At 36.0% G+C, this 22,528-nt stretch overlaps 1 protein-coding gene across 1 annotated transcript; it reads right to left on the bottom strand.

The window, feature by feature from the left end:
• Positions 1-6,271: 6,271 nt before the first annotated feature.
• LOC103952202 (tRNA pseudouridine synthase A) lies at positions 6,272-11,306 on the bottom strand. The gene is made up of 8 exons (XM_009363751.3): positions 11,148-11,306; positions 10,788-11,054; positions 10,164-10,309; positions 9,561-9,652; positions 9,020-9,360; positions 8,117-8,180; positions 6,963-7,025; positions 6,272-6,704 (listed from the first exon to the last, which is right to left on the bottom strand). Exons 1-8 carry the CDS (start codon positions 11,213-11,215, stop codon positions 6,513-6,515), a joined length of 1,233 nt encoding a protein of 410 aa, XP_009362026.2. The 5' UTR covers positions 11,216-11,306; the 3' UTR covers positions 6,272-6,512.
• Between the last annotated feature and the right edge of the window lie 11,222 nt (positions 11,307-22,528).

Here is a 22,528-nt window from a genome sequence, read left to right as displayed (position 1 = left end):
GCAAGTAAGATACATGGAATGACAAGAAAAGTATTCTCCAGTCAAAATTCGATCAGATTTATGAACATCAGAATCGTACTCATTCATAGACGTAATCATGGTGTGCTTCAGGCAATGTCTCTCATGATTAGATGGTTTATAGGAGTGAGCCAAAGAGCCATGGGATCCTCGTTCGGGAGGTATTTCCGTTTGTAATGCTTCGGGCATAAGTCTTCGAATCAAGATCATGACGAAGGCTTATTCAGCCCTTCCATGCCATTGTTGGCTTTAATGGTTTCTCAGCTTCTTTGATAGTCAAGTGGAGATTCACGTCTTGTACCCCACACAAAGTGGTTTCTATTAGAAACATCAAAATCAGGAAAATCGAACTTGTGACGGTTCGACAATCCACTGAATTGGAAGGAACAAGATTGTGATTGGTGCTATGGAAATGAATCATCCATAAGCATTAAAGTTAGAACATTCGAGTTCTAAGACACGGTTTTCATGAAAAACATCAAATTTTCATGGGTGTATTGTTTTATGAAAACTTCGGGTTTCAAAGGCACTAAATTTGAAACAACAGGTTAAATTTAGTTTATGAACAATTAGTTCATAAAAAGAGGTTCATGCAAGAACATAGAATGCAATATGCTGATTTAAGTGTAGTGAATTTGAGTTTCTTCAGGAACTCAAGTCTGAGAGCTTCATTACTACGAAAGTATGTCAACGATTCAAAGTATAAAAAGAAATTATTGAATCATTAATGTCCAAAAGTGGGCTTCAGACTAATAATTTTGAATTCATTATCAGATTAACGGATTGCATGTCACTTTTAATTAATTCAATAAATTGGGACCAAACGGGGTCGATCATAGAAGCAAAAATAATTATAACATTCAGGTTAAAATTATTTAAAATGCTAAATAATAGCATTGGATTCGAAAAACCATAGCCCAATGGTATTTAGACTGGGTACCTTAAGTAAGGCAAAGCCCTAGAGGCTTTTGGGCCTCAGGTTTGGCTACTAAGCAACCCACATGTGGCTACGGGCCACGGGCCGAGGGACTAGGTAGCCCAACAGCAAGCTGCTAGCTTTTTTGGGCCAAATGGTGCATAGGATCAAGCCCATCCGAAGCTAGCTTATGGGTCAGCATATGCAAGGCCCAACTGACGCTGGGGCCGGGTCTTTGGACCATGGGACAAGCCCAGCATGTAAGGCTAGCTGCGGTACATACAGGCCGGGGCAGTAACAAGCCTAACAAGCTAAAGGCTTATGGGTTCTGGGCTTGGGTTAGACCGTGGTTATGCAACTCAGGCCAAAGCTTGGTTGGTTTCCAATAAGGGCAGTGAGCCCAAAGGGCTGTGTGCCTTGTCTAGGTGTCAATACAACACCATTTCCTTACACGGCTAGGCTTCAGGCTAGCGCGGTGGTCTAACATGGTGTCACGGTGGTGCGGCAAATCCCAGTTTTGTTTATTTTCTTTTTTCTTTTTTCTTTTTGGTAGATTTTAGGGTTTGGAAAAACCCAAAATTTTGCTTCTAATTTATTTCGATGCTTTGACTCATAAATTCCACATAGCAAAAATTGCGTAATGCATGAAACGTGTGTGTGTGTGTGTGTTGTATATGTTTCATATATTTGTCTATATATATATATATATATATATATATATATATATATATATATCGAAGGGTAAAAATAAATGTAGGGGGTTCATGCATCATGGGGAATGTTTTCATGCTTCATTGTCGTTTCAAATATCTTTCTTTATTTTAAGCGTACCTGATTGGTAGGAAACAGCAAAAGCCTTTGAATTTGTAGAAGATCATTATCTGAAAGCTGGAATTGCATCTCCAATGTGTTATATCACGTTCAACAAAGAAAAATTAAATTGAATCAATAGCATGTAGATCAATTCAATAAAATAATAAATTAATCATAAAAATAATTATTAAAATGTAATACTTCCCTGATTGAAGATCAAACTCTCTTTAGCATAGCGTCAAGAGCGTGCTGATAACGTGTTTTAGGCATAATTTACTGAACAATTATGGAGGCCAAAGAGATAGGGAGGTGCGGCACATAGAGAGAGAAGAGAGAGCAGAGAGATGTGTAATTGTGAGGTGTGTTTTATTCCACCCCAATGTGCATTTATTTATAGTAGTAGGGAACATTAAATCCTTACCCTAATAGGATTACAACTCTAATAGGATAATATCTAGTCTAAGAGATATGGTAGAATCCCATAAGGATATCCCACATATGATAGGATTTACACAATCACATTCCTAATCCAATAAGACTGCAACATGATCTAGTTTCTTCTTTTTATGCGACTAAGTGGGAATAAGGCTTCAAGTTGCCGCTCAATGAACCCTAATTATCGAATTGTTAATTGTTCCCACTACTATAGTATCTACTTTAAAACTTTTTAGAAGTAAGGTATCGTTATAAATTTAACATTTTTTTTAGTAGAGCGATTAGAGCTAGTGGGTTAAATAGTTAGATGTTAGGAAGAATGGGAATAGGTGGGAAAAAGGTGGAGATCGAACTCGTACCAAATGTGGGGAAAAGGTGGGGATGAAACTCGTACCAATGTGCATATGTATAATTAGTATAGTAATGTGTACTAATTTACTAAATACTATATTAGTCAACTAAACACTATATATGTGAATATTTAAAAAATCGGGAAATACCCAAAAATAGGACAGTTTCTTAATCTTGATAAAGAAATAGGACATTTCAAATATGAACACACCATGCACAAAAATAGGACAGAAATAGGATTTTCCTACACCTTTAAATGACTTAATTGCCCTTCAATATAAATGGGTTATTTGCTCCCATTTTTTTATTTCTCTCTCTCTCCCCCTCCTTCTCTCTCTCTCCATCCCTCTCTTTCTTCTCTCACTTTCTCCCTCATGCACTCTTTCTCCCCTTCTCACTGTGCACACACGGTGCACTGTCATCCCGACCAACAACATCTAAATCGAAGTCACCACCAATTTCATCTAATCCTCACGAGTACAAAACACCTAACCTTGTCACGAATCTCATCCCTAATCGTTGGGATCGAAACTCAAGCATGTCGTGAGTTTTTCGGCCATTTTCTAGCAACATGGCAAACAACCGAGGCTCGAGACCACCACCACTGGACTCGCATCGAGGGTGGGAACAAAGCCCAGTCATTAAATGTTTGTGTTTTGTTTGATGAATTTTTCAAGATTTGTCCATTGTATATACACGGCATGCACATGATATGCTCATAGATCTGAGCCAATCCAAAAACTTAGATGAATTAATACTTAGAAGTTAAATTAGGGTTTGTGTTTCATGTTGGGGCCTATGCGTTGTGGAATAAATTTCAAGTTTTGACGTGCTACAAAACTAGGATGGAACAATTTATGGTTCAAGTGTCCAATTGCAGAAATTTGTGAAAATTTTTTTGTAATGTGCATGTGGTGTGCATATGGTGTGCATGGCTACATCTTAATATTAGAAGCAAGAATGTTAACTAGTTATGATGCACGTATGTTGTGCCCCAGAATTTAGACCACAACCTAGTTGGCCTCGGTGAAAAAAAAAATTAAGAAAAAGCTTTGATGATGTTAACGATCATGCATGTCCATGAAATAACGACAGCGAGTATCATGTTTTCCACGTGCACGGTTAAGCGGTGATTGATATACGTAAAAGACTTTTCAAACTACCACTGTAACCTTATATACATAAAAATTATGTTTTAATTGTATCCATTATACCAAAAGATTGTCGTTAAAGTTTCTTATTAATGCCAAAAACAACTCATTGCTCAATCTCTAGTTCTGTGCATATCATGTGCATGTAATGTACATATGATGTGCATGTGGTGTGCATATAGTGTATATGGTGGTGACATCTTAGGTGATGACATCATTTTTCTAATTTCAAAAAGAGAGCTGTGAGCTCTGGGTTTTTTGAGTTGGAATATTATTATGAAATTAGCGATGCACACCACATGCACATTACGGAAAAAAGTTCACAAATTTCTGCAATTTGACACTTGAACCAAAAATTGTTCCATCCCAGTTTTTGTAGCACAACGAAACTTGAAATTTATTCCACAACCCATAGCAGTCGCGGAGCCAGGATTTCGGGTTCGGAGGGACCTCTCACAAATATTAAAAAAAAAAAATTAAATCAATAATAGTTACAAAACTGTTGACCAAAACATCATAGTATATATATGAAAAGTAACCAAAATTCAAAATAACATAGCATTGATAATATTACATATTCCCAATAATTAAAATAATTGTCCTCGACGAGTTTTCATATTTTGAAACCGTTGCATAGTGTGTGTGCGAGTTTTCATATTTTGAAACCGTTGCATAATGTGTGTGTGTGTGTGTGTGTGTGTGTGTGTGTGTGTCTACATATATATATATATATATATATATATATATATATATATATATATTAATTTTACAAACTAAAACAAATTAGGCAATAGTTAAGAGAAATTGTAAGACATCAATTTAATCATAATTTATAAACAAAAAATTATAAGAGAAATTGAGATTAAAATACGTACTTTGGGTTGTTGACCAATTAACTAAACTTCAATGTCTTTTCTTTGATGGAATGATGGAATAATGGAATTCTTTAATATGCAAAAAAATATTATTTGTTAAATTAATATACAATTGTAGATTGTCATGAATTAGCAAATTGCAAAAAAATTGAAAATGACAACTTTGGGGATTCGAAGTTCATACGCTTGAGGATCATGGAAATTGAAGACTAATCGAAAAGCAATACACAGACATCAACCCTAACCCAGACTGACAAACTGCAATCGGCTAGAAACTTGGAGAATAATAAAATACTAATTTCTAGTATTGGGAAAAGGAATAGAAGTGTTGGAAGTTGGAATAGGTAAGCTTTAGGGTTAGACTATATTACATAAATATCCTTAAAATATTTAAAGAGGGTCAAATCTTTTGTCTAGGAAATTGGAATGGTTTAAGTGAAAAAGTCATGGAAAAATGATAAAAATAATAAATAAATAAATAAAATAAGTAGTACTAATTTTTTTTTATAAACAAAAGCAGGGTGGACTTATGACTGTTGTGATCCTATGGTCCCTCCGCCCCTAACCCATAGGCCCTAACATGAAACACAAACCCTAATTTAACTTCTAAGTATTAATTCATCTGGAGTTTTGGGTTGGCTCAAATCTGTGAGCATACCATGTGCATGTTGTGTACATACAGTGGGCAAATCTTGAAAAATTCATCCCACAAAACACCAACATTTAATGACTGGGCTTTGTTCCCACACTCGATACAAATCCAGTGGTGGTAGTCTCGAGCCTTAATTGTTTGCCGTGTTGCCGAAAAAGGGTCGGCAAACTCGCAGCCTACTTGAATTTTGATCCCAACGATTGAGGATTTGAATTTTGATCCCAACGATCGGGGATGAGATTCGTGACAAGGCTGGGTGTTTTGGAAAATTGGTGGTGGCTTCGATTTGGATGGTGTTGGTCGAGATGACAGTGCACTGTGTGTGCACAATGAGAAGGGAAGAGAGAGTGCGTGAGGAAGAAAGTGAGAGAAGAGAGAGGGAAGGAGAGAGAGTAGAGAGAGGGAAAAATAAAATAAAAATGGGAGCAAATAATCCATTTATAAGTGGCTATTTTAGTAATTTCGGCTTTGTGCATGGGGTGTGCACAGCCGGTTTGTCCTATTTTTGTCCCAAGATTAAGAAATTGTCCCATTTTTGGGTATTTCCCTAAAAAATTTGATATGTTAGCCAACGCTTAAGCCTAAAACCTATCACGATAGTGCAAAGTTTTGTACATAATTGGACCAATTTACTATAAGCAATAGCTCGAAACAACTTGAGCTCAGTATCTAGCTCGAATTTTTTAAGTGAGCTCGAGCTCAGCTCGTGTAAAAACTAAACCAAACCTAACTCGAGCTTGGAAAAAATTAAACAAACCAAACTTGTGCACAATGATATTCAGTTCGGTTCAACTCGTTCAAAGCCCTACATGGGAGTATAACATTGGCATGAGATGTCATAGAGATGATGTACACGTGTCATGGAAGTCCTTTGCTTTCAACTTGTTGAAAATTACATGAGAGTTTAGACACGTGGAATTTGTTATAAAGATTTATAACTTTCAACTTGAGTATAATGCAAGAACCCCCAACACATGTTACGAGTACAAAGGCAAAACGCAACTTTTTTCAGTTCAGAGTTCAGGCAATATCACAACAATAAATCTGGAATAACCCACACAAGTCACAACCAAATTTGACATTTCTGTATAAAATTCTGCAGCAAGGGTTTACATGTGACAATTGAAGCATTAGTACAAAGAGAGCGTATTTGATACAAAGTTTGAAGTCCTCTGAATAATTTGCATTTCCATCGAATATATTTTCATCAAAACCATGGAGCTCCTTTCTTAACCTATTTGCTTCTCATAATCAATTTTACGAGATCGGTTAGTTGCATCTACATGAACTTCATAGTGAATTCACTCCTTCGAGATAAGGCAATCTTGAGGGTCAAATTCTTCATAACCCACATCAACAAGACATAAACCATCAGGGGGTGCCGGTGGAGCAGTGGCACGTCTGCATGTAGCATCCATCAACTTTAGCAATGCATCCTCATCTGCACCTGCAGCTGCTTCCCTTATTGCAGTTGCCACAAGAACCCGAACCATCTGCAAAAATAGGTAACCAAATTTTTTTATTTGTTAATTTTGGCAACAAAGTACTCATAGAAGTTACCATCAATACAATATTAAAGAGATCATTAGAGCACCAGCAGAATTAGCAAAATATGGCAATGATGTCAAGTTGACTATAAAGGAAGCCCAAGGACATCACTGTTGCTAATATTGCAAGACTTACAGCCCATTAACCAGACAAGGCACTAGTTCAAAATAATAAATACAAAAGCATTGTGCATCAAGTATTACCCTCCGTAAGAATCGATTAGCAACTAGTTCAAAGCACATCACTCTGCTTCCTCTTTCATGCTCCTACACAACCGCAGTGCTATTAGTAATTAATTATCTGAATGCATATTAATAAGTAAAAGTGTGTAAGTATGCTTTTCTCTGGATCACTACATTCGCAATACAATATGTAATACTCAAAAGTCTGGAACTAATAGAATCACTCAAAGTAATCATATTTCTACAAATTAAACATCAAATCCAAAGCAGGGCATGCCCAGCATTTTGAGCTCACCTAAACAAGAGTTCCAAACAATTTCACATCCTTTAATGTCTAATTAGGTACCAATTTAAAAGGAAAAGAAAAATGACCACGTACATTCTGATTAATCAATCATGTTCTAATAGTTCATCATACACAAGTGCACGTATTCAGATCAATCATGCAATCTAACTGTATATTATAAATAGACACTTGGGAATACAAACATTCGTGCCTCAACGTAGAAAAAATGTTTGATTTAAGTCAACAAGTGGTTGGGATGCATTCAAAGCCAGCCCACATGCTTAACCTAGGTAGAAAGTTTTGAGGGCTAGAAAGTACCAGATGTTTCAATTGATTATGAAAGTTTTCCGAAACTCTTCTTTTCTAATATTTAATGCAATACCTACAACCCCACCATTTACTTCCAGAGGCATGGCCCTCGTGAAATTTCTTCAATCATTAAACAAATATTCTGATTTCCAATTTGTCACACGAACCTGGAATTTTCCAGAACTTCGGAAGGTTTTGACTTGAAAATGATGATTCTTATTTGGCTCGCAATACCATGTTTTTTTCCTTTTTCTTTCTGTCTAATCCTAGTTTCCTATATGTTTTGTCCATCTGAATTCCCATCTATATTATTGAGAAAGAGAGAGGCAATTCAGGTCAAAAAAATTGGCATCCGTTATTCCTATGAGTGAACTTGACTTTGGAAAGATATCATTAAGTCATCTCATAGTCTCATGTTTGTTTGCTAACATACGCGCACACATTTATATGTGGGTGCAGAAACTAAACAATTGATTTTCATCCTACAGCACAGATGAGAGCTTAAGGGATTTAAATTGAAGAGGAAAATATAAAATGAAGAAAAAGTTTCAAAAGACTAGTAACAACAATAAACACATACTGAACATGGTAATTTGGATTCTTTAGCTCGAGCATGGAAGACAAAACACTCTGTTGGAGGACCCCTGAAAAAACAAACAAATACCATTAGTACATGGAAGCGCAACTTCCCTCTGCTAAGGTAAGTCAGTGTTAAAAGGCATATTTCTTTGAGAGAAAATATTAAGGGGATATTCAGCTAGCGAAGATATCTTCGTATGTATCAAACTACAGTTGAGTCAAAAGAACCTAGACAGAAAGTGACAACAGCATTTGAACCTCTTCCATCACTACATTTCTGCATAAGATCAGTCATTCCAATGCACCTATATATCAGGTTGGGAAGTTGGATTCGGATGATTATAGAAGATATATCTACTCATGAGAATTATTATATGCATATAGTAATCTGCAGCGCAACCCAAGAAAAAAATATTTAGCATTCTCTAGGTACAGAAAGAAAGGAAAAAAGGATATTACCCGTCATTTAAAAGTAAATGTCTCTTTCTTTGCATTATGAATAAAATATTATGTTAGAGGAGAAAGAACACATGTGCAATATGCAGTCAATGAATTGAAAATATATGCACTCAATGAAGCAAATGAACTTAGGTTGTGCACTGGACATGTGGCATGAAAATAAAAAAAGGGAACGAACAACGTATTTTTGAATAACTACAGCTTACTAGTGCATGACGAGCACATGACGAGATGGGAGATTGACAATTAATATGGCTTGACCTTGAAGAAGTGAATGAAATGGTTACAAAATAAAATAAACTACGTGAACTGATAGAACAAGACCAAGATGATGCAAATTGGAATTACGAAGCAACAGTCAAAGCTATAATCTGAAAAAGAAAAACAAAGAAGATAAGCATCCAAGTATTAATTGCAAATAAAGCCTCAGTTCTTAATTTCTTACACATTTCTGGATGGTTTGGTATCACGTGCAAACATCTTATATGATAATAACTTTCCTTCTAGTTTCTGTAAAAGTTGGTTCACCCTGCTTAAGCTGAATTTCCGAGGTTTGTTCTCAATTCCGATGTCTTCATTATCATTGATAATTAAATTTCCAGCATTTGTCTCACTGCATTGATCACACCCATTTTCATTCTCATGACGATTTTGTGTACTCTTAAAGTTTTGAGCATTCCCTCCACTCTGATTACTTTGCTCCATGTCCTCCTCATCATTAAATGGAAATATATATACATAGCGTCTCCATTTGGCAGTAAAATTTGGATGGAAGGTCCGTGATACCTACACTAAGATTGACTAGCTCTCAGACTATTGAAATTAAAAGAAAACATAAACATGGGCAGCATGCACGGATGAAGACCAGACCAGCTATGATAACAAAGATCAACTTCAAGATGCAAAAATAATTGAAGTAACCAAAATATGATTAGTGAATTTAAATTTCAGCGTAGCAAGACAGTCAAATTTGAACAAAACATCACCTCTGTAACCGATACAACCCTGAGTTTTCCTGGTACTGCACTATTAATGGCATTTGTAATATCTTGAGATTTAACATCCTTATTCCAAGTATCTAAAAAGACAAATGAGTAATGTCAGTGAAATAGCAAACTCACAGATGTATGAGTTGGTAGAATAGAAAAAGCATTAAACATGATCACTTGAAACACTGGAGAAGACTATCCTGTATTAGAAACAGTGAAAAGTGCAATGCATGGCTTCAGGGAAAATGGAAGAAAATTATGAGCATGTATTATTGCAAATAATGTAAAACATAAATGAGTTATTTAATTGATGTGGACTCGTTTTCAAAAGATGCAAAACAATGGAAGCTCCTATTTAGAAAAGAATATTCCAGGAAAAAAGCATAAAGGGCAGTGCAATAGTTAACCTTACACATTCCTGGGTCATATCAGAATCAGGAAAGTACCAACTCTGTTTAAGCAAGGGAGCAGGTGGTTCGTTCTCATGCTTTTCTATATCATTTTGACAAGTAATTTCTTTTTCATACAACCGCGCCTAAGTAGACATTCTTTTAAAAAGTAAACTAAACCAAATTGGAAACAAATGAGGGTGTCACATACAAAAAGAACAAACTTGATGAAGGGCAGTCACTCCTTTGTCAGTGCGCCCAGCTACAACAGCAGCCGCTTCTAATGGTAAACCTTTATCTCTCAGCTGCTTGGCTTTCCTCTCATCAACAAATTTCCCCAGACATTTTTCCACCACACTGTCAAGTGGCAACACAATAGAAACCATCTTAAACATTTCATTACAGAACAAAACCAAAGTTAACTCGACTTGGGAACTTTTAAAATATATGAAACAAGATCACAGATTATCAAAGCTATGAAGAGCAGACATCTTAAATGTGTCAATTAAGAACAAAACCACAGTTAACTCAACTTGGGCATTTCTTAAATATACAAAACATCACAGATTATCAAAGCTGCCAATAGACAATATCTTGGGAAATTGGAAAAAATGATCAGAACCCAGTTGCTGAACTGATCAAATCAAATATCAAAGCTATTAGGTATCATACTAAAAAACCAATCATTTTAGCAATTCGGTTTTTAAAAAATGATCACTTTGGTCAATTTCCCAAACATCTTAAACACTTGAACAACCAACAAATTCACATTTAACACAACTTGGGCATTTCCAAAACAGATAAAAACACCACCACATATCATCAAAGCTACCACCTTTGAACAGTATTGAGTCCTGGCTGCTTCTGCCACCCATCAAACGAACCGCCATGGTACGAAACAACAATCTTGAATGTCAGTCGAGCCCACCTCCCACCCTTATCTTGAGAAGGTGGAACACTCTCCAGCCTATTGCATAAATTACTCCTAGTCAAACAAGCATTGCCCAACAAGGCGGACAGGGGCTTCCGGCCCGTGACCACGTAGGTGTAAAAATCGATGACCTGTTGCCATGGCCGGGCGGCCATGAACTGGAAGCTTTCTCTGCAAAAACCCAGTATTTAACAAACAAATTATTGAAATTTGAGGACACAAGTGAAGAGAAAGAAGGGAGGGCAAAGAGATGGAGGTGATTACTTGGTAGTCCAGCGTGCAAATGCGCAGGGATCGGTGTGGTTGTAGTGAACCAAAACCTTCTTCTCCATTTGAATTTTTTGCGGTTTTGTCTCTCTGCTTCAGTAGCCGCCAGCGATTGCGAGAGAGGCAATTCTCAATTTCTGCCCGATAAAATATGCTTCCGTCCACTGTACTGGGGACGAGTATTTATCAAATATAGTCAAATATTAATTCTTAATTTTAAAAATGTCAGTTTTTATAATAACTTTCAAATATATTTAAAATATTACTTAAATAGACACAAATACCTTTAAATTTTAAAATCAAATAAATTAAAAGAAACAAAACCCTATTAGATTGATATTTTGGTCGGCAAAACCTAGAAAATGGTGGAGAGATAGTGAAGGCATCGGCTATTGTGGATATTTTGTGCAACCCTAAACGTATAAAGGTGAGTGCAGATGATTAATTTTTTCACTCTTCCTAGTCTATGTTTTATCTTTGCTTTTGTAGTTTCTTCCTTCGGTTGAATTTTATTGAAGAACGAACTATCAATTGTTGTAAAGTTTACGCAATAGAAATTCTTTAGCACATATTAGAAAAATTAGGTTTCTTATGTCAATGGAAGATTGACAAATCTAACAGCATTTGCCAATCAGTTAGAGGCAAAGCTAATTGTTCTTCAGTGCATATTTGAAAAATTAGGGTTTACGGAATAAAGTTTTTCTTTCTGTGTTTTTATTCATCTTATGTTGGTTTGGTAAGCAATGTTAATTTAATTTTTTTCAATGCGTAAAAGTAATTGGAAGTTAACTTCAAGAATAGCACCTTAATCAACAAGGTTCGTCTTCCATTGCTGAAATGCATGATGTTTTGCGTAGATATTAACGCTATATATATTAACGCCCAACCTTTCTCATGATTCAGTCCAGTTTTCACAACACTTTTTTTATTTTCACATATATATTGATCTTAGTTGTGTCTGTACGTCACTTTTCTTTTTTTTATTGTTTTGCTTATATTCATGACAATGTCTAGTTTGACAATTTTAGTGAACTATGGTGGGAACTGGGAGGTGGGCCGACTCAATGTACAAAAATTACAAAATGAAAGGGTGACTTATTTCAGACAAAATTACATTTGCAGAGCTTCAGAAGAAAGTACATAGTATTGTGAATGTGGACCCAAATGAGTATGAGATAAGTATGAAAGTCATATATAACGCAGTGGGGCATTTTTTTTTTTTAAACCTTTCGAGGTCTTGGAAGATTCCCTTGTGTGTTACATTAAAGCAGAAAGTATTTTCTTCGGAAGATAATGATGACCCATTACAAACAGGTCTTAACTTTTTTACTCAAGGTGATTTGGTTCGGAATATTTTTTTTGGTTGTTTAGTTCTTCTTTTGTTTGAGTAATATATATATATATATATATGTATGTATGTGTATGTGTATATATATATATATGTATATATATATGTATGTATATATATATGTATGTGTATATATATATGTATGTATGTGAACATGTAGGTATCGCCCATTGCAACTTACTCATTTCATGTATATGATGGATCTTGTATTGAAGTTGTGAATTTAGAGGAAAAGGGTTGCACATGCCGACAATTTGATCTTGACCAACTCCCTTACTCACATGCTTGTGTTGCATGTAGACACCGACAGCTTTCATGTTATCCTATGTATTCTCATTATTATACTACAAATTTCTTGGTCATTGCCTATGCAAAAGCTATATGGCCACTTGGTGATCAAACCGATTGGATAGTAACTGATGATGTGCGTGAAAGAATTGTCCTACCACCAATTACACGAAGAAGATATGGCAGGCACAAAGAATATTGGATCCCATTACATGAGAAGAAAAATCAACTTGCAGGAATCCCGTTCAACTTCATCCTACTTTGTAGAACCCTTTTAAATTGGAGTTTTATGAATACAATTTTCTTTCTATCATTTTATTGTTTGGGCCAAGAAATTGGGGTGTAACGAATAAATACTTTCTTTTGATCATTTTATTGTTTATTTTGGTTGTATGTATAATTCTTTACATTTCCGACAATTAAAAGATAATTACTTTTATTTCTTTACTTTGATAGTTCACTTTTATAACATACTAAAGTGTTTTCAGTGAACCATGTGAGAAAGAAAGGTTTCCTTGATTATTTATTAAAATAAAATTGAGAAAAAGCTTTTGCTCTTCGTTTGGAAAAGAAAAGAAGAATAAAAGGAGAGCAGAAAGTTTTAGTTAGAGATTATAGCACAAGAAGTTTTAAGTCTAACAATTAGTTATTCATATAAATTGAGGGTAGTTATGTCTATTTAAGTGAGATTTTGAATATATATGAAAAAAAAATTGACATTTTTGAAATTAAAGGTTAATTTTTTGCTATATTTGATAAATTCTCCCTGGGGAGTCCTACTTTGCTTTAGAGCTCCTTTAATAAGGAAGACTGAATGACAACAAAAAGTCAAAACCGAAACCAAAAACTACTTATATAGCTTTTGGTGCCGGATGCTTTTTTTCTTTTCGACTGAGTTTAAAGCTCTGACATAGTTTTTATCGATGGTCATGTATGCACTGCTATCTTTCTATTTGTACACTCCATTATGTATAATGAATATCGTACATTTTCCTTAAGAAATAGTTTTTTATTTAGTTTTCATTTTGTATGCACAAACTCCATGCACTCTTTTGCATTCCCCTTATTTCAATCATAAAAGAGACAAATAAAAACTGAAATAGTTATTGTCACTTAGTACTACAGTCTAGTGATATTGCTCTTCACTTGTAAGTGAAAAGTCTTAGGTTCGATTCTCACCAAAGGCAAATTCGAATCATATTATTATTAGCCCATTGTGAGGCTAAGTCCACATCCACCCCTTAGTGTATATAATATCATTTGTTCCAAAAAAAATAATAATAATAAAATAAAATATTTTTCAATAGAAACCACTTTTTTACTTAGAGGCACATGGACCCTTGTGGCCACTTTAATAAGTATCAATTCCAATAGTTGAAATTTTTTTTTCATACAAACGATGTTACTACTTTAATTTATATTAAAAAAAAAGTGGAATATAGAAAGCTTGAATCCAGTAGGCAATAAATAAGGACAAGGCCCTAACCACCCGCATGCAGAGCAGAGGAAGTTTCTAGAGGTAAAATAAGATATCTGAAAAGTATTTCTGCTGGTTGCAAGTTGCTAGGTTTGTGTTTTGCTTTTTTGTTTGTTCGTTTGTTTTTTTTTTTTTTTTTTTTTTTTTTTTTTTGTGTGCGCGCGCTTTACGCTCTATTTTGTTTTGTTTTAAGGGTTTATTTCTTCGTGTTGTGCTTATTTTGTGATTGAGTCTCTACTTGTGTATATTTGTTCTGTAAGAAAATTATAATAATGGTCTCTCAACTTTAACGAAATTAGAACAATAATTTGTCAACTGAAAGAGGGAAATGATCCCTCAACTTTAATCTAATTGGAGAAATGATTTCTCAACTTTAACAACTGTAGCAATGGTTCTTCCACCATGACTTATTTTGATAGAGATTATGACGAAGTTGATGAATAGGACCATGACTGCATATTTTGATAAGTTAAGAGACCAATGATCACAAATTTTTAGTTGAGAGATCAATGCTTAAAGGGACCATTACTGCAATTTTCTCTTATTTTGTTAGTAATAAATTTTAAGAGAGTAATTGGCTAAAGTTAAAGTTCAAGGAGAAAATTGACCAATAATAAAAGTTCAAAGGTAATCAGCTAAAATTAAAATTCAAGAAAAAATTAACAACTCTATACAAATTCTGTTAGAATCAATCAAATATCAATTATATAATATGTAATAATTGTACAGATTATTTCAAATTATAATTTCACTATATATATTCAATATATTAGAATATGAATACTAAATAAAATTGTATATAAATTCACAACAAAAATCACTAACTTGATTTTGGAAGATAAAGGCTTGCAGTAGCAATCTCCTAAGACATAAGTACACCCCTGCACCAATGAAGTAGTTCAAAGACGTCTATCTTGCAGGATACAACTATCTAATCCAAGTTCTTGCACTCGAACTTGGATTCTTGGCGAATCTACTATGTGTTTCTCTATGAAAGCGCAAAATGGAAAAGCGATTGAAATTGTGTGGTTTTTTGTTTCTGATATCACAGCCATTTATAATGGCATTTTTGCAACAGTTGTGGCCGTTCAATATTGTGATAGCCCGTCCCGAAATATATTTTCGATAGCGTGAAATGACTTTTATACCCTTGGACGTTAAATGGTGTTGTGTGACATGCACTTTGGTTGTGGACCAAATATGTTAAGTCCTAATTATTTGGACCCAATTAGAACTAAGTTTTTCCTTGTTTCCAATGAGGAGTACTATTCACCCGTTGTGATTGCGTTGGTTTCAGTAGTTTTAAGACTTAGAAAGGTTTTATTCTTGCTTTTCTAGCACGTTGGATTAATTTTGGAGTGGTTTTGACATAAGAACACTCGGGTTTATATAGTTGCAAGGTTTGGCCGATTTCCTCAATTTTTCCGGCGAGATTCCGTTGGTTTTAGGACCCCCAAAGTGGTAAGATTGTGTTCTTCTCATCCTAAGCTTCATTTTGGTGAAAATTTCATGAATTTTGGTGAAAATTTCATGAATTTTGGTTGAGAAATGAAGAAGATTCATGGGTTAGGTCTCCACCAATAGAGGGCATAGGGGAAGAAGCACTACTCCTAGGAATCAACACACGAAAACTTTGTTATAAATTATCCCTTTTCCTTATCAGGGTCGGGACTAACAAGAATGGTTGGGACAACAAACATCCATCTCGTTCGTTTTTTGGATACCCGTGTAACCATCGAAGACTATTGAAGTGACTAATTCGTGCAAATTAAAGGGCGTTGAAGACAAAGAAATTGTTGGAGTAACTTTTTATCTAATACCAACATGCTTGATGTTAAGTAAAGATCTTTTACAAGAAGGTTGGCTAGAGATTTCTTGTAAAAACACCAGCCCCGCTTAGTTTATAATGAGAATATTTCAATCTTTTTTGATTCCACGTATTCTTATCATTATGCACATAAAGAAGGAGCCGTATGAGATGAAAATCTCATGTACGGTTTTGAAACAGAGATTTTTTGAGTCAAATGACGACCATAACGGATGTCAACTCCAAAGATTTAAAAATTTTCCAGAATCCGGCAATCGCAGACGGCGGCTCAGGCGAGGATCACCAGAGAAGACGAAGAATATTCCGTCAACTTTGACAGAATATACTAATGGCGTCAGGTATATTTAACGGAATATTCCATCCAATAATGGAATATCACTCTTTTGGATGATGATGAGAAGTTAACCGTAGCTGATGTATATTCACTAGCCACTGGCTCATGGACCAGTCTTGGTTCTCTTGCTCAATGTCAACTACGTGGAGCCGCATCCCAGGCTTTTGTTAATCGGGCTCTTCATTGGCCTGCACTCCGTTGGGGTTTTGATGGTGCTGAGTACTTTATACTGACATTTGACGTGGGCAGTCAGTTGTTCGGTGGGATATCAGTCCCTAAGAGTTTAACATATAATTTTGATTTGGGATTACGATTATTTGTTTATGGAGATGGAAATTCTATTGCTCTGTTCACGACGGATAACAGGTATACAGATTCTTTTCTTGGCATATGGGCGATGCTCAAGTATGGCAAAAAAGAGTCGTCGGCCAAATTGATTCTCTTGGTACACAAGGTCCCGAAAGGCTTTTTACCTAGGGCGTTATGCTTTAGGAAGAGCATGGAAGTACTATTGGAGCTTTGTGGAGCTAGGGAACAATTTTTCTTTCAAGATATTTTTGCTAGTGATGTAAAATCAAAGCATGAGTTAGTATCGCTGGACCTTGTGACTAAACAAATTAAAAATCTTGGGATTTCTGGAGATGGATATCAATATTGCACCGTTGATTCTTATAAAGAGAGCCTCGCCTTACTTGACAAGACGGACACAGTTTCTTACTAAAGAGGAAGAACGGGTAATGTGATTATAATGCTTAGTGCTGAGCAATATTGCATCTCAAGAGCAATTCTAATCCTTGCTAGATTTTTGTGTTCACTAAGAGCCTGATAGATGATTAAATTGTTGTGGATTTTCTTATGCTTATTAGGAACCTGTCAAGAACATTGCATCTCAATCTGTTCCAAATCATTCGTTTAAGCTGATTGACTTAAATCGTCTTTCGTCTAAACTCAATTAAAAAACAAGAATTTCAAAACAGATATTGATAATTTGATATAATATATGCATAGACAGGTCTTATTTGCTGCTGTGATATAATTTGTCGACAGTTTGTGCATTGAATTCATCTTCCATTCGTTTCGTGTGCAAAGTAGTTAATTTTCAATTACCCTTCATTTATGTAAAACATGAAGTAAAACAGGAAGAGGAGCACTCCTAACATATCGGTTTTTATTCATGTTCTTTTGTTGCAGATCTCGGTAGCATCACAACGTCTTCTTCCTGAAATGCTGGTGTAATTTGTTGGCGTGGAAAATGGAATATGTGAAGTTGTTTCTGTTTCATGACGAAAGATTCACATTTTATTTTTATTTTTTTTCCGTTGAACAGTATTGCAGGAACATTAAGTTCTAATATTTGGTCATGTTTCAAAAACTTCGAAGTGAGAGGTCTTCAATTTGTATGAATGACGAGTTCGACACTAAATTATTGTTAACTCATTGTGTGGCTAAGTCTCACCCCCATCCTGATACAGATGGAAAAAATATATATATTCGTATCAGGCATGAAATTTAATGAAGGCGCCTTGTATTATTCATTACTTTGGTATAAATTGCATAACCCTTGGCTCTCCTTTTTGGCATTACAAATACTGAAAGTGAATTTTACAAATTTGCAGTGACATTGGTAGAGGAAAGAGCTCGAGGCCAGTCTGGGCACTTTGGCGGAGGAGGAGGATTACAAGGAGCACCTTTTGCCATCACACAAACACATTGTTCGTATGGAATTCCGCCGCCACCAGGTTTGCAAAACGAGCGGACCTCCCCAACGCCGCGGTTACAAGTACTACATGTGATCTCACACTGGTGTTTATCCGGACAACCACCGCCAATCGTCGCTAGATAACAATCGGCATTCACCATTGTTATCATTGTTCTGACTGCACAAAATTGATAAAACATGAGTAATGTAACAATTATATGGTGTCTATTAAAGTTTAAAAGTTGGACATGTAGGCGGTTTCTCAACGTGTAATGGTTTTGTTTTCTCATTCAGGCGAAGGTAGGTGCCTAGTAAACAACTACTGCCGAAGAACTAATCTTTCCTAAACCTACACAACTCGAAACTCGAGGGTTGCAAAGGTTTGATACCTGATGTGAAAGCAAAAAGGAGCGCAAACAAGTAGAAGGAAGCAGAGAAGTTGGCCATTGAAGTGATGCAAATAGCGCTACTAAGGGAGTGGAGTTGGAGAGGGAATGCGTTTTGATTTGTTCTCACTTGTCAAAAGGTGGGTTTTTATAGCTACACAACTAGAGTTTCCATGCTTTCACACCAATGAGAATAATCCTACATAATTTGCTTAAACACATTTACCATGTACAAATATCGTCCTAGATTATGGTTACCAATTTGGCTATAAACATGATTAAATGATTTTCTTATCGTTTTATAGCGCGAATCCAAGTGGATTATTTTGTATGAATATTACATATATGATAAGTTTTATTTTGATATCATACCAAATCAGTGTTGGATTTCTATTTTTCGGATTGTATTTTTTTGTTTTTGTTTTTTTTTTTTTTTTTTTTGAACAACGGATTGTATTCTTAAGAACAGACGAAACATCAACTTGACAATTTACAAAGTATGAGATTTTTTTTTTTTTTTTTTTGGTATCCAATGTCTTGGATTTTCATAATTTAGTCTTTAAACTGGCTTTGATATTTTGTAAATTGTGAATCTATGTGATCGTGACCACGGGTAGCATTTCATAACTAGCCTCTTCCAAATCCAAAAAATGTGGATAACTATGGTTCGCCACCCGTTGTCCTCCTTTTTAAAAATAAAAAACAAAAAACATACCTCTGTGAAAGACATTTTATAAAAATAAAAAAATAAAAACTAAAAGATAAATTGTTTAAAAATAAAATCACAATCAGCACCCCTCCTTGCTGGTCACTCCAGCTGTTGTCAAGTGTTAAGCTAGTCACTCATTTGCTGCCACTGGGCACTCATTCATTGGTCCAACATGCAAACTTTCTTAAAGGTTCATCTGAGTTCCAAAAGGAATCCAGATGATGCCAGATCCTCTTTGTAAGGATCCTAGAGATCTGTAAATCATATATGTTCATCGTATATCGTGCGGTCAAAAATTATTTTAAATATTTTTATTTAAAATTAAATACACACAATACCTGACAAAAACTGATCCCACGATGTATGATGAACGAATACGATTTACGAATTCCTAGGATCCTTACCAAAATGATCCGGAGAGGATCCTGTTGGTTCTAAAAGGTAATAATAAAGATGCTTAGAACTTGTAATAATGTCAACTATTTCTCATGAATACCTTATTAATAAATAGGCTGAACATGCTTTTCCAAATATTTTTCTTTTTTTTTATAATAATTTTTTGGGGTCTCACATGGAAGCTACTTCTCCATTGCTCATTTGACACGTGGAGAGGCATTGAAATTTATACATGGTTATTTGCTTGGTTTTTTGGGTAGTCAGGTACCGAGCACAACTTTCATCCAAGAGTGGTTAAAACCCACTTTAGCTGAGCTTGAGGCTAACAACATTTACATCCCTCCATAGACTTGTGTTCTCGTCGATGGCCAACACGTGGCTTGGTGTTGAGATCTGGCCAAACCTGCCCTTGGAGCTCTATGTCATAAAGTTGTCAGGTTTGTCAATTGTTTTGAGTGGTCAGAAAGGACTTTAAGTTTTGCGTTCATCCCTTACTGTCAACAAACAATCTAAGCCCAAAGCGGTCGTGCGGCAGTAATGCTCTGTCTGCTCAATTCCTTGGGCTAGCTTGTAGGCCCAATGTCTTGATCTTTCGCATCCTTTAGTGGTCTCTTCAAGCCTATGTCATTAGGTCCAACAACAATTATAATTATTTTAATGGGTCTAAAAGGACCCTTCGTTAACAATATTGCAATTCGATTATGCTATTATTCATATCTTAATAAAGATTTATGTGATATAAATGAAATAATGTCAAATCACATGTAGATATCTATGGTCACCATGATGCATCTCATGTTGAAGTAGTTCTTACAAACATAGCTTGATCAACAGTTACATTAGCTAGAGATTTTTGAGATGGATCTTCAAGTGGTTTCCATAGATATCTTCTTTTATTAAACAATTACTAGAAGATGATAGAGTCCTTATTTTGCAATCATGTATCCCCATCCTAATTGACACACCCCGATCGAGATCAGGGCATGCTGGCCGTCACGTGGAAGTCACGTAACTATGTGCACAGTGCGGAAGCTAATAATATAATAATGTAAATAGTACGAATAATTAAAAACGAGCGTTACACAAAGCAATAAAACAAGTGCCAACGAGTGTGAATTCTAAGTTCAGAGCAAGAACGCCTAATGCAGTCCAAAAGGAAACAATACGACAAAAGCACACCCGAAGGTGGTCCTACACTGGTGGTGGTCTGTCAGATATGCCGGGAAAATCCTTAGGGAATCCACCCAATGCGCTAGCCGACTAGAACCTGGAGGGGCGCAAAACAAAAGCGTGAGTGGGCAAAAACAAAGCTTTTCGAAAACCATTTAACAAATAAGTTATAACCCCTCGCTGTAAAACCTATATACTTCCCAGAAAATAGAATATATATACATATATATAGATATATATATATATATATATATATATATACCAATCATGCTTCAGGATATGCCATGCCAAATCTCACAATGAAATGCAAGTGCTCAGGTGAAAATCATATCAATATCAATATAGTCTGGCAGTCGGAGTCACCTAACGTGACCTGTACGGCTGAATCTAGAGCTCAAATCTCAGTAACTAACTAAACCTGCCCACAAGTCGGAACCACCTAAAGTGGTATGTACGACAAGCCTGGGTGTAATACATATAAGCGCTCTAGTGCTACGATCACATGAAGGCTGTGCGAATAATCGCGGATCACCTACGAGTCGGAACCACCTAATGTGGTCTGTACGACAGGACTGTGCACCTAACTTGGATCCAAGCTGAGCGTGTGGTGCGGGAGGTGAACAACACGTGAAGGACTGTGCCCAACTCTGGGCGGGAACACTAACACCGGGGGTGCAGGTTATGAGCTCTTTAAGCATCTCGAATTGCTACTGAATGTAAACATGAATAACACTTACCTGGCACTTACCTATGCGTCCGCAGCACCCAATATGCATATGTATATATATATACGACTAATAATGCAACTAACGATGCATAAATAACGATAATCTAATGCATGGCATATGGCAAATGACAATTCAAATCAATTTCTGGGAAAATATAAGTATATAGGTATATACGGAAAACCAAAAGCCCACTCACTGGTAAGTGGAAGGGTCGTAACCCCCTGCCTCGAGTGACCACGCTCGTCCTCGGGATACGTCTCACCTATATGCGAAACAACTATAAAAACGTTAATTTTAAAGTACATAACCAAACTTTAGAAATAACTTCTCATACAATGCTCAAATAGGGTGTATGAATACACCAACGTGATCTACTCAACCTCAGGAACATCCCCATATTTTTAAAATAATTTTTCACCGTCGCACGCTGACGGCATCAACTGACACCGTTAGGAATATTCCGTTATCCCTAACGGTTTCCGTCAACGGCGTCAGGAATATTCCGTCAGACTTGACGGAATATTCCGTCGTCTTCTCCAGCGAGCCTCCGGCGCTGTTGCCGGCGCTGGAAAATCAGGAAAATTTCAAACTTCAATATCTTCTTCGTTTTTCAACCAAATTTCACAAAATTGGTACCAAAATGAAGCTTACAACGAGAGGAACACAATCATACCACTTTCAAGTGCTAAAAACCACGAAATCTCACCTGGAAAATCACCCCAACTCCGGCCAACCTCGAAACTCGTGATCTCGACGTCCAAAACCTTCAAACGAACCACCCCGAGCCTTTTAGGGACCTCACCAAGCTTCCTACAAGCTTGAAATTCCCTAAAACGTGAGAAATTACGTGTGCATGAACAATACTAAAATCGGGCATCGTGGATTCGACGTGAAATCGAAGGTGTTCTTACCTGAAAAAGGTATAGTTGGACTCCTACGAGCCTCACGAGTCTGAATATGTGCTTGGATTTCACGATCTGTGAAGGTTCGATGGGTTTGTGGGTGTGTCCGTACG

This window comes from the organism of the source record quoted next, unplaced genomic scaffold (assembly GCF_019419815.1).
Source record: "Pyrus x bretschneideri cultivar Hongxiangsu unplaced genomic scaffold, Pyrus_bretschneideri_v1 Contig46, whole genome shotgun sequence".
In the NCBI taxonomy this organism is placed as follows: domain Eukaryota; kingdom Viridiplantae; phylum Streptophyta; class Magnoliopsida; order Rosales; family Rosaceae; genus Pyrus; species Pyrus x bretschneideri.
Note: the sequence above shows the minus strand (reverse complement) of the source record. Positions and strands in the feature narration are given on the sequence as shown.